Source organism: Solanum tuberosum, unplaced genomic scaffold (genome assembly GCF_000226075.1).
Source record: "Solanum tuberosum cultivar DM 1-3 516 R44 unplaced genomic scaffold, SolTub_3.0 scf00251, whole genome shotgun sequence".
In the NCBI taxonomy this organism is placed as follows: domain Eukaryota; kingdom Viridiplantae; phylum Streptophyta; class Magnoliopsida; order Solanales; family Solanaceae; genus Solanum; species Solanum tuberosum.
This window is the reverse complement of record NW_006239173.1, coordinates 639439-652054: the sequence shown is the minus strand read 5'-3', so window position 1 is coordinate 652054 and position 12616 is coordinate 639439. Positions and strand designations below refer to the sequence as shown.

The 12616-nt window shown below is 33.6% G+C and overlaps 1 protein-coding gene across 1 annotated transcript; it reads left to right on the top strand.

Annotated features, from left to right (window-relative positions):
- Positions 1 to 5838: 5838 nt before the first annotated feature.
- On the top strand, positions 5839 to 9182 carry LOC102605451 (heterogeneous nuclear ribonucleoprotein A1-like). Its single transcript, XM_006357606.2, has 6 exons — positions 5839 to 5993; positions 6144 to 6184; positions 6279 to 6442; positions 7034 to 7133; positions 7247 to 7416; positions 7704 to 9182. The coding sequence occupies exons 1-6, from the start codon at positions 5950 to 5952 to the stop codon at positions 8787 to 8789; spliced, it is 1605 nt and encodes a 534-aa protein (XP_006357668.1). The 5' UTR covers positions 5839 to 5949; the 3' UTR covers positions 8790 to 9182.
- Positions 9183 to 12616: the final 3434 nt, after the last annotated feature.

Genomic DNA, 12616 nt, shown 5'->3' with positions numbered 1-12616 from the left:
ACCCTAATCGTAAATAAGGATAATTGAATAATTGTAAGTCATAAATCACCTCTTGTTGTATGATTGTCAGAATATACATTGTGATTGTGATTGTGGTTTGTTGAATGGATCGAGTGTTACGTTCCGACAAACTAACTTTAGATCGGTTGCCACGTTCCGGCATAAATATGGGATCGGTTGCCACATTCCGGCATAAACGTTGGATCGGGTACCATGAACCGATACACTAACAGTCTGGATTCGAGTTCCATGAGAGAACCATTGAATTGAGTTTCATGAGAGGACCATTGAATTGTGTTATGTATCTACCTGTGATGATTACATTCATATCTAATGGTGATTGAGGTTGAAAGATTGTTGTTGCTCTAAAACGATAACCAATGTGTATTATTGAGAACGTGGAATGCTACATTGATCCTGAAAAAATGACTAATATTGTATATGTTCGGTATATGCATGTTTATAATGTTGTGGTTACTTGTAGGGGTGTACAAGTCAAACCGAAAGAAAAAACCGATTTGTGGTTTGGTTTGGTTGGTTTGGCAGTTGAAAAAAAAAACCGACCACTCTTGGTTTGGTTTGGTATTAAAAGAAAAAAAGTCAAATCAAACCGACATAATATATATATATATATATATATATATTTATTTATTTATTTTTATTCATAGATAAATAATATTATTTATAATCTACTTTGTTAATATATTTTTAGTTAGTTTATAGTTTTCAATGTTTCTATATTTTATTTCAAATTTGGGCTTGGAAATTTTTGTAAATACTTTTTAGGAAAAAGTAAACATATACTAGTTAATTAACTAATATAGTTATAGTTTGAATTAATTACGGCTTGCAACTTAATTTTAGCTTTAATTACGTCACTTGTCCTCTTTTTATACATATACAAATACAAATTATACACATATATATACAATTATATGACATATATACGTATACAATTAGCCTCTCTCCACTCTCTGACCTTTCTCGCTCGCCTCTCTCCTCTCTCTCCCAATCTTGCTCGCCTCTCTCCTCTCTTTTCCAATCTCGCTAGCCTCTCTCCTCCCTCTCCCAATTTCTCTCGGCATATATACAAATACATATGTATATCAGTTATATATCTACAATTATCTGACAAATATACATATATAGTTTGCCTCTCGCCACTCCCTGCCCTCTCTCGCTCGCCTCTCTCCTCCCTCTCCTAATCTCGCTCACCAGATATACAAATACATATGTATATTAGTTGCATATATACAATTATTTGACAAATATACATATATAATTCGACAAATATACATATACAATTTGCCTAGCTACGAATCGTAATTAGCAAACTATAGCTATGGAGAGTAATTAAGCTATTTTTGAGTGGCTATACGCGAAAGTTTCCCTATTTTATAGTATAAAAAATACTATTTATAATCTACTTTGTTAATATATTTTTAGTTAGTTTATAGTTTTCAATGTTTATATTTTATTTCAAATTTGGGCTTGTGAAATTTGTAATTTTTTTATTTTGTATTATGATCCGAAGTTACAATTATATTGTTATAGTTTTTCAAATTCAAAGTTAACAATTTACTTTGTAAATATTTTGTTTTGTATTCAGTTTGCATGTAATCTTTAATCTTATTAATTTAACATAATGTACGTTGATATTTCAAAAAAAATATTTTGTACTCATGTGAATTTTACCGTCTTTTCGAAAATTTCTATTCATTTAACATATTTTAAGTTTAGCTTATCACACAGGTAAGTAAAAATATATTTGATCTCTTTTTCAAACACCGTATAGTTGTAAAAAATCGAAAAAATAAAAAAACCGAAAAAACTGATTTTATGTGGTTTGATTTGGTTTTTAGATTTAATAAACCGACATAATTGGTTTAGTTTTTTTTTAATGAAAAACCAAACCAAACCGAACTATGTACACCCCTAGTTACTTGCATGTGTTTCGCTTATTGGGATAACCGCGTGATTCTACCAGTACACTGTGGTTGTGTACTGATACTGCACTTGCTTGTTCTTTGTTGAGTACAGGGCATCTTCAGGCGGCTATTGATAAACCTTAGCTAGGTGACTATTGAGCGTGACCGAATTCAAGGGTGAGCTAGTTCTTTCAGGCTGCCATGGATCTTTCTTGTTTAAGTCCACTCTTTTCGGACTCAAACTATTTGTTTAAGGTGTTGTTTAGTTTTGGGGTTGTACCCCATGTTCTTAGATTTGTCGTTAGTAGAGTTTTTGTACAATGACTTTCAGGTATTAGGGGTTGAATTTTCGCATTAGTTTGGTTAGTTAATTGTTTAAACCTTTGGAGTTTATGGGGACTCCATTTCTATTGTCATTTAAACATGCTTCCGTATCTTTAAATTCCCTAGTTTTTAGTTAAGTTGTTAGTTGGGTTGTAGTAATGGTTCTCCCACCAGAGGGTTAGTGTGGGTGCCAATGACGATGGTCTGGGTCGTGACATTAACTATCTTAATTTTTCACATAAGGAGTTATCTTTTGAATAGTTATTATCATATATTAGTTTTTTTTTTAGTGATGACTACAATAATAATTAGATTAATGTTATAAAACTCTTCCACTCCTCTACATATGCTAGAGACAAACATTGATCCAACTCTTGGTATACCTTTCTACAACTTCACACTTCATGTACTCTAAAAAAATTAATATTTTATCAATCTATGATATTTTTTATATAATTGAGTAGATAAGTAACACATCAAATTACTAATGACATCATGACTTCTTATAAATATACATTTTATTTTATATTATGTGTTTCAATTCTTTTATTTTCTATTGCAAAGTATAACCTATGATGTAATGTTATATAATCAACTTTTTTTTTTCTTAAGATACTTTTTATGTTTTTCTTCTTTTTATCGGTAATGTTAAGCGGAAATTAAAGTACAATTTTTTGTATAGACAACATCAAGACCATGAGTTGATTTGTATTATTTTTTATACACTTCTTATTGAAAATAGTCAATGAACGATATCAATTATTTAAAAATATATATTTAATTTTGCACGAAGCGCGGATAAGTACACTAGTTAATACAAATACACAAAAAATACAAAAAAAAGCTATGTATAGAGAAAGGGAGAGCATATGTTAGGGACAAACATTGATCAAACTCTTGGTAGACCTTTTTACAATTTCACACTTCATGTACTCTAAAAAAAATAAAAATTTATCACTCTATTATAATTTTCAGGGAAAAGGGTCAAAAATACCCCTCAACTTTGTTTTATTGGTTGACTTTGCCCTTACCGTTAAAATGAAGTTATTTTTACCCCTACCGTTACTAATTTCACCATATATACCCCTCATTTGACGAAAAGTCCCAAATTACCCAATTTTATTTAAATTATCCAAATTTTAACCAGACCCGACCCAATTAATGATATAACCCATTTCTTTTACCCAAATAAATTTTGTTTTCCCCCTCTACTTAAACCACCACCAAAGCCACCATCCTCTTCGAGATCTCCTACACCACCGTGGCACCGTCACACCGAAACCACCACCTCGATCTCCCACTACTCTACCCCCTCCAAGTCAGCAGTCCTATCAAAACCCATCAATGTCTACAAAAGTAGCAAGAGAACTTTCTTATATCATCATCCACGTCTAGTTCCTCAAAACCCATTAACATTTCCGCCTCAACATTCTCCCATTTCATTCATACACCAAAATTAACAACATAAATCACATAAAAATCCAATCTATAATTGAAAAAATCCCAATACTTCTAACACACAAAGGGAAACTTATCAGATCGAGACTGAAAAGTAGATTGATAGCGCCTGGAAGCGAAAGATTAACGAGCAGTCGAGCACTCCATGAATCAACATCCATATTTGCTTCACTCTACTTTAGAATTATCAAAGATTAAGATCTAACTTCTTATTTGAAACCGTGAAATTCAAGTACCAATTCAACTCAATCGTTCGTTCATAAACCCTAAGAATGATGATTTGATAAAATAATGAATTGTAAGGAATGTCGGTGCGAGAGAGAGAGTGTGTGATTTGTTGAACGATGAGAAAAGAGTGTGATTTTGATGTGAGAAAATGACGACGAATCAATGAAAATGATGTAGAAGAAGAAGAAGCAGATGATGGAGAGGAGGTAGTGAGGTCTTTAGGCTTAAAGCAGGTGAAAATGTGAAATTCCACCAAAAACCAGACGAGAGGGGTCGGGGCAATTGGGTTAAAAATAGGGAATGTTTTTTTTAATTCTTTTTGGGTAATTTGGGTCAATTTGGGGCTTTCCGTCAAATAAGAGGTATATATGGTGAAATTAATAACGGTAGGGGTAAAACTAACTTCATTTTAACGGTAAGGGCAAAGTTAACCAATAAAACAAAGTTGAGGGGTATTTTTGACCCTTTTCCCTAATTTTTATATAACTGAGTAGATAAGTAACACATCAAATTACTAATGACATCATGACTTCTTATAAATATATATTTTATTTTATATTATGTGTTTCAATTCTTTTATTTTCTATTGCAAAGTATAACCTCTGATGTAATGTTATATAATCAACTTAATTTGTTTTCTTAAGATACTTTTTATGTTTTTCTTCTTTTTATCGACAATGTTAAGCGGAAAGTAAAGTTTGAAAATATCTTTCTAACAATTTTTTCTGAATAGACAACATCAATACCATGACTTGATTTGTATTATTTTTTATACACTTCTTATTGAAGATAGTCAATGAACGACATCAATTATTTAAAAATATATATTTAATTTTGCGCGAAGCACGAATAAGTACACTAGTTAATACAAATACACAAAAAAATACAAAAAAAGGCAATGAGAGAAGGAGATTTTTTTCCCTGATTATTTTTTATTTTTTAAAACGTCATCTCCATCACAATCGATAAAATTTAATATAACTAAATATCCAAAAATCTCAATAAGATAAAATATATATTTTTGATTTATAATATCAAATGCAATATGCCTATTATTTTCATCATAATCATATGATGTACTAGGAGTTATTATGAAAAGGTTACTAAAATTGTATTAGATTTAAATTGAAATCTATAATTGAGTTAGTTGATTAAGTAAGTTTGTCTATTTTAGCATCCTTTGATAACAAGATAGTTTGTTATAGTTGTATGTGATCACTATTCTATCAAGCAAGTGTTTCATTTCATGTAGTTCATTATAGAGATTTCAAGTAATCTACAACTAACATTATGAATTGAATATGACTTTTGCAGCTATGCAAAAACTTAATGTTTAGATAATCATAAAAAATAAATTAGTGTTGAGTATTTCTGTTGTCAACGTTGAATTTGATATTAAATTTCGTTTAAATAAAATTCACTCAAATTGTATATATATATATATTCGGTTCAAGAATTTTTTGATATTTCTATAAAATAAATTGTTCATCTTAATTATTTAGCATATTTATAAATTTATATTGTAACCTTCAATTTTATTTTTTAAAATATAAAAATTGATTTAGTTCAATCATTTTGTTAATAAAAAATCATTGACACCATAATAAAAATTAAATGAAACCATTAAAATATGTAATGAAGTGAATGTGTCTTCTCGTCATTAATCATAAATTTCGATTTCATACCAATCACACAAAAGTTAAATTGATATCGGCCCTATGAAGTTTTTTTTAAATCAAAAGTATATAACATCAAATAGGCCTAGCCAATATGATATGAATTCAAATTAATCCGATTCCAAAGCGGATATCATACATGGGAAACCAAAACAAAATTGAAAGCAAGAAAGTTTCTAGAAGCTCCATACCCTAGCCTTTGTATATATTGCACCATAAAGCCCCAATCTTCCATTGTTGTTCCAACTGATATTAAATATACACAGCCACGAACCCTAGCTTTACGTTTACATTTTTTCTCAGATCTGACCATTCTGCAATACCCAATCTCTTCCATGGGTTCCAGGAAGAACGATTTCGGCGATGGCGCTAGTCCTGGGTTCGTTTTTTCTTTCTTTCTCTTTTTGTTGGATAAATAATGAGCTCTTTAGGAAAAGATGTAGATGAATTCCCCAAATTATTGTTTTACATACGAAGTTTGATGTGTATTGATTAGGGATTTTTGTTGTTTTGTTTTTTTCTTAAACAGAAAAATCTTTATTGGAGGTGTAGCGAAAGAGACGACGCGAGGTTAGTGTTTTTGAACACTTGTTTTGATGTATTAACTGTTTCTTGCTAGTGGGGTTTTGATTTGCTGACGAGGGTGTTAATGAAAATTGCGTAGAACAATTTGTGAAGTACTTTGAGAAGTATGGGGAGATAATAGACTCGGTGATTATGAAAGATAGGCAAACAGGTAGACCCAGAGGTTTTGGGTTCATCACTTTTGCGGATCCAACAGTTGTAGACACTGTTATAGCTGAAAACCATATTATCAATGACAAACAAGTGAGTAGTTTAGCTTCAGTTTTATACTTTGAAATCGAACTTTTGATCTTATTCTGCTAATTTTTTGTTATATAAGTACTAATTAGTTGTACAAGTGAGTAGTTTAGCTTCAGTTCTTTATGTAGCTCCTTCTTGATGTTCAATTGTAGTCGAATTTGAGTTGAAATATTAGAGAACTATGGTGAATTTTGTTGACTACTTGCAATATGTAAAAGTACTGTAGTTAGCAGACATATGCTTGTGAGTTGTGAGTTCGTGAGCTTGGTTGAGGGGTTTCATTTATTTATCAGAGTTCTAAGTTTTACTGATTTTCTAAGCTTTAGCTGAAAATCATATTTATTAAAAGCACCTGCAAATTGTGGTATTGATTTTTCCAGCTTAATGTATTTGAATTGAATTGAAACATTATTGATTACTTGCAATATGCACAGTTAGTCATATACTTGTGAGACTGTGAGCTTGGTTGGTGGGTCTCAATTATTTATTAGTGTTTTGAGTATTACATGTTTTCTTTAGCTTCAGCTGAAAATCATCTTATTATAAGTCCTTGAAAGATTGTGGCTTGCCAATTGTGGTGTTCTCTTTTTCCAGGTTGAGATTAAAAGAACCATCCCAAAAGGATCTGCTGATTCAAAGGATTTTAAAACAAGGAAGATTTTTGTTGGTGGCATTCCAACTACCATGACCGAAGGTAACATTGTGCCATTTTGTTCTATACTAACTAGTTCTGTTGTCTGACAGTTGCAGTAGTATTCTTTAAGCTTGAAGTATTTAAACTGTTGTCTCTTGTACATTAATTGTCAGATGAATTCAAGAACTTTTTCTCTAAGTTTGGGAAAGTAACAGAGTATGAGATCATACGAGATCACGTGTCCAAGCGTTCTAGAGGCTTTGGATTTATTGTGTTTGACAATGAAGAAGTAGTTGATAATTTGCTGGCTGAGGGAAATAGGATGGACATGATGGGTACTCAGGTAAGTTTTGTAGGATATTTCTTCATGATCTCAAATGTTCTGGGACATGACTGTCGTGCGTACATAGTGGATCCTCAGGATTGTGCTTTCATAGCATACCCCAGCCTAATTTTCTCCTTTTAACATATACCTATATGCCATAAGGAGCTGCTGCATATGTGGTAGTTTAATGTAATGCAAGGAGTATAGGTTTGTAGGTTTCTCCATTGAGTATGCATCTTTTAGTGCTCAGCTGTCAGGCTATTATGCAGGTGGAACTTCTAGGTTAACTTGCTTCTTTGTTGTAGGTTGAGATCAAGAAGGCAGAACCAAAGAAACCCTCAAACCCAGCTTCTGCTCCTGCATATGGTAGTAATTCTAGGGGGCGTGGATATGGTGATAGTTATGGAGGATTTGCCGATTCATATAGCGGTTATGACAGTGGAGGTTTTGGCCCTGCTTCTTATAGGTCATTTGGATCTAGGTATGGTGACTATGGATATGGTGGTAGATATGGAGACTTTGGCAGTAGTGAATTTGGTGGTTACCGTGGAGACCCCTCACTTGGTTATTCCAGTCGTTTTGGCTCGTATGCTGGTGGTTATGGTGGGGGATACAGTAGCAGTGGGCTAGGAGCATATGGCCGTGGAGGTGGTTATGGTGGTTATGGGGGAGCTGGCCCTGGTGCTGGTTATGAATCTGGCCCTGGTGCTGGTTATGAATCTGGCCCTGGTGCTGGTTATGAATCTGGCCCTGGTGCTGGTTATGAATCTGGCCCTGGTGCTGGTTATGAATCTGGCCCTGGTGCTGGTTATGAATCTGGCCCTGGTGCTGGTTATGAATCTGGCCCTGGTGCTGGTTATGAATCTGGCCCTGGTGCTGGTTATGAATCTGGCCCTGGTGCTGGTTATGAATCTGGCCCTGGTGCTGGTTATGAATCTGGCCCTGGTGCTGGTTATGAATCTGGCCCTGGTGCTGGTTATGAATCTGGCCCTGGTGCTGGTTATGAATCTGGCCCTGGTGCTGGTTATGAATCTGGCCCTGGTGCTGGTTATGAATCTGGCCCTGGTGCTGGTTATGAATCTGGCCCTGGTGCTGGTTATGAATCTGGCCCTGGTGCTGGTTATGAATCTGGCCCTGGTGCTGGTTATGAATCTGGCCCTGGTGCTGGTTATGAATCTGGCCCTGGTGCTGGTTATGAATCTGGCCCTGGTGCTGGTTATGAATCTGGCCCTGGTGCTGGTTATGAATCTGGCCCTGGTGCTGGTTATGAATCTGGCCCTGGTGCTGCTTACGAATCTGGCACTGGTGCTGGTTATGGTGGATCAGGAGGTTTATATGGAAGTAGGGGAGGGTATAGTGGCAGTGGCCGTTACCATCCTTACTCCAGGTAGATTTTCCTAAGCTTTGTAGGAGTTGCATTCAGGTATCTTGGTTACTGCATCCTCAGGCAAGGGTTGAGTAGATATCTTGGATCACTAGCAAAGGAGACACCACCTAGAAGATTTGGAGAGCCCTAGTTTGCTACTTCTTATTACGACTGTGCGACCAGAGAACCATATCTAGATAGATATGATATAGCTTGTGCTTTGTCTTAGTTTAGATATTTTCTCTCTTTATGAACTATGGATTAGCTAGAACCTTCTTTTGGAGTTCTTTTGTGTTTCTTGTAAGTTTGGTTTCATAGATACATATGATGCTGGCTCGTATTGTTCTATACTTAGTAAGTACTCTACTTCTCAGGTATCACTCTATGATAAGTTCACGAGCTTTTTACTTTTAAGAGATCTATGGTGTCTGCTGGTGTCTAGTTATCACTTTGTGTGGGTTAGTGGGCTTAGCTTGGTCGTGCTCAATCATAGTTGTGGATATTTTAAGTTATTTCCTTTTGTGCCACTTAAGTTTATCAGAAATGTGTGCTGAGCCAGATCCCTGAAAGAATTTGATGAAGCCATTTACCTAAAACAGTAGATTGTTGGTCTGACTGTTACTTTGTTTTAGAACCTGTTTATATTGATTTATTTTAAGGCTCTTAAGCTAGCTCTCAAGTACTTCTTGAGTAAATTTAAGAAGTGCTTATAAGCTAGGTTGCACGGACTCTTCAAAAATGTCAATGTCAACATGTACGTGCCAGATACTCCAAAAGTAGTGCATTTTGTTGAATTTGACACGGGTGCGGCAAGAATTTTGGAGAGTCCAAGCAACATAGCATAAGCACTTGGTTTAAGCTAAAATGCTAAAAATAAATGAAAAGCCATAAGTCAGAATTTCTTATGACTTTTGGCTTAAAAGTAATAAACGAAAAGCAATCCAATCAGGCTTAGTTTTGAAAGGATCTGCATGTCTCGTTTCAACCATTCATAGCTTAGGGTGCCTGCATCTTATATCTTATTAGAAGTGGGAGTGGAGGGGTGCGCGTACAGCTTACTGGTTTGTGCAGGAACAACAGTCCTATAGTACTTACTTTCTTTTTGTATTTTCTTTATCTTTATTCCGTCACTTAAATTATTTTCTTTTGGTAATCAAGATCTAATTTTTTTATAATCTTTGTAAATGGCTGTAATTCATATTTTAATTTGTGTTGAATATGTTGATGATGTACCTGTAATTCAGCTCATGTTCTTTATATTATCATTTAAAATGTGAAGATGTATTTAAATTGTGTTGATTTGTTTTTGGAAGTACTTTTACCTTTCAAAGTCTCAAATACAATCTGGGGCTAATTAGCATTGTAGCTGTTTTAGTTGGTCTTTTATCATCACTGATATTAGGCGTTTGATGGAATTACAAGTTAATTAGTTGGTGTGATCTATGTAGGTGTGTCTTTTTGCCCCAAGAATACTGGTAACACGATTCCATCTTCGGCTCAAATTGTATAATAGTAATTTATTTCAATTTCCAATTATTTTTTTACTTTTAGTTTGGCGCACTAGGAGGATCAAGGATCTTTAAATGGAAAAGAGGGAGAATAGATGCTCATGAAGTGGTTGAGGGACACACTGATTGAGGAAGAGTTCACGAGTCAATTTCAGTACTGAGGGCATCACTAGCACTTACTTCATATTCGATGCTAGGAGGTGGATGAACTCGGTGTCTTGGAGGATCCATCCATCGGAAAACCTCAGTGATGTGACCTACCCTCGATCTTTGGTGGTATCCTACACCATACGAGGCATTAACGAGTCGGAGTGAAAGGACTTCTATTAGAGCAACAAAAATCTCCCTTTTCTCCCGGGTATGGTGTCGACACTATGCGGGCGAGTTGGGGTACCCACTTGGAGATTGACATAGATGCTCCTTTTAAATCCTCTCTCCGGGTGAAGATGGTTGGCTCTAAAGGAAGAAGTGGAGGAAAATGAACTAAGTAGAGAGTAAAATGATTATGGTGAGCCACCGATCACTGGCGGTTGCTCGGTGGATGACTTGGCTGCAGTCATGAGATTCATGGAGGCTACCCTGCTGGAGCCACAACCCACCTCCCTTTATCTCCCTCAGTGTATTTTGTATTTTTCCCTATATCCCTCTTTATATTTTGTATTTTATATTTTTATCAATCCACTTTGTATTTTGTATTTTTACCTCTTCTTTATTGTATTTTATATTTTCACCTCCCTTTCTTTATGTATTTTGTATTTTTACCTCTCTTTGTATTTACTTATTTTTTAGGAATCATGTGAATGTATTTGTTGTATTCATGCGTGCATTTAGGTTGTATACTATGCTTACACCTCTCTCCCTCTTGTATATATCACTTGTATTCAATTTACTTATTTTTTAGGAATCATGCGAATGTATTTGTTGTATTCATGCATGCATTTAGGTTGTATACTATGCTTCCACCTCTCTCCCTCTGGTATATATCACTTGTATTCATTCACTCTTGTATCATTTGTATTTAATCTCTTTAGTATCACTTGTATTCAATTTTTTTGTACCACTTATATTTATTCGTTCTTGTATAATTTGTAATCATTCGCTCTTGTATCACTTGCGTTCATTTATTCTTGTATTAAAAATGTGTATCAAAAAGACGAAGGAAAAAAAAAGACTTAAAAGGGAGAAAATATATAATCACACAGCGCAGAATATGCAACATAAAGAGATGGAGAGAGAGAGAATATACAATTGATATAAATACAAAACTAAATACAAGAAAAAAGGCTAGAGAGAAGGGAAAAGAGAGCAAAGATATATAATTGAGACAAACACACAAAATAAAATACAAGAAAAAAGGCTATAGAAAGAGAAAAAAAGAGAGCAAATATATAGTTGATACTTGGTACATTCCAACAAACAAAGCAAAATATATGAAAAAACTACAAATAGAAGAAAGTGAGAAGAAAAAGGAGAGAAAGAAAAATATACCATTAATACAAACACACAAAAAATACAAAAAAAACACTTTGTATAGAGAAAGGGAGAGCAAAAAAGATAGAGTAAATATACAATTGTTAGAAATACACAAAGCAAAATATATGAAAAAACTAAAAAAGGCAATGAGAGAAGGAGATTTTTTCCCCCGATTTCTATATAGTTTGATTATTTTTTATTTTTTAAAACGTCATCTAACGTCCGTCACAATCGATAAAGTTTGATATAACTACATATCCAAAAATCTCAATAACATAAAATATTCTTTTTGGATTTATAATATCAAATGAAATATGCCTATTATTTTTATTATAATCACATGATTTACTAGGTGTTATTATGAAAAGGCTGCTAAAATTGTATTAGATTTAAATTGAAATCTTTAATTGAGTTTGTTGATTAAGTTTGTCTATTTTAGCATCCTTTGATAACAAGATAGTTTGTTCTAGTTGTATATGATCACCATTCTATCAAGCAAGTGTTTTATTTCATGTAATTCAGCATAGAGATTTCAAGTAGTCTACAACTAACACTATGAATTGAACATGACTTTTGCTGCTATGCTAAAACGTAAAGTTTAGATAATCATAAAAACTAAATCAGTGTTGAGTATTTATGTTGTCAATGTTGAATTTGATATTAAATTTCGTTTAAATAAAATTCACCTCAAGGCCAAAGTATATATATATATATATATATATATTCGGTTCAAGAATTTTTTGATATTTCTATAAAATAAATTGTTCATCTTAATTATTTAAATTTATATTGTAACCTTCAATTTTATTTTTAAAAATATAAAAATCGATTTAGAAGGTGTTAGGATTGTCTTAAAAGTTGGTCCAACCTA

What these genes read in the sequence shown, in the direction of transcription:
- LOC102605451 (XM_006357606.2), top strand. Translation starts at nt 5,950, where the DNA reads ATGGGTTCCAGGAAGAACGATTTCGGCGATGGCGCTAGTCCTGG. An exon ending in GGCGATGGCGCTAGTCCTGG is followed by an intron (nt 5,994 to 6,143) that starts GTTCGTTTTTTC and finishes TTTCTTAAACAG; the next exon opens with AAAAATCTTTATTGGAGGTG. An exon ending in TGGACATGATGGGTACTCAG is followed by an intron (nt 7,417 to 7,703) that starts GTAAGTTTTGTA and finishes TCTTTGTTGTAG; the next exon opens with GTTGAGATCAAGAAGGCAGA.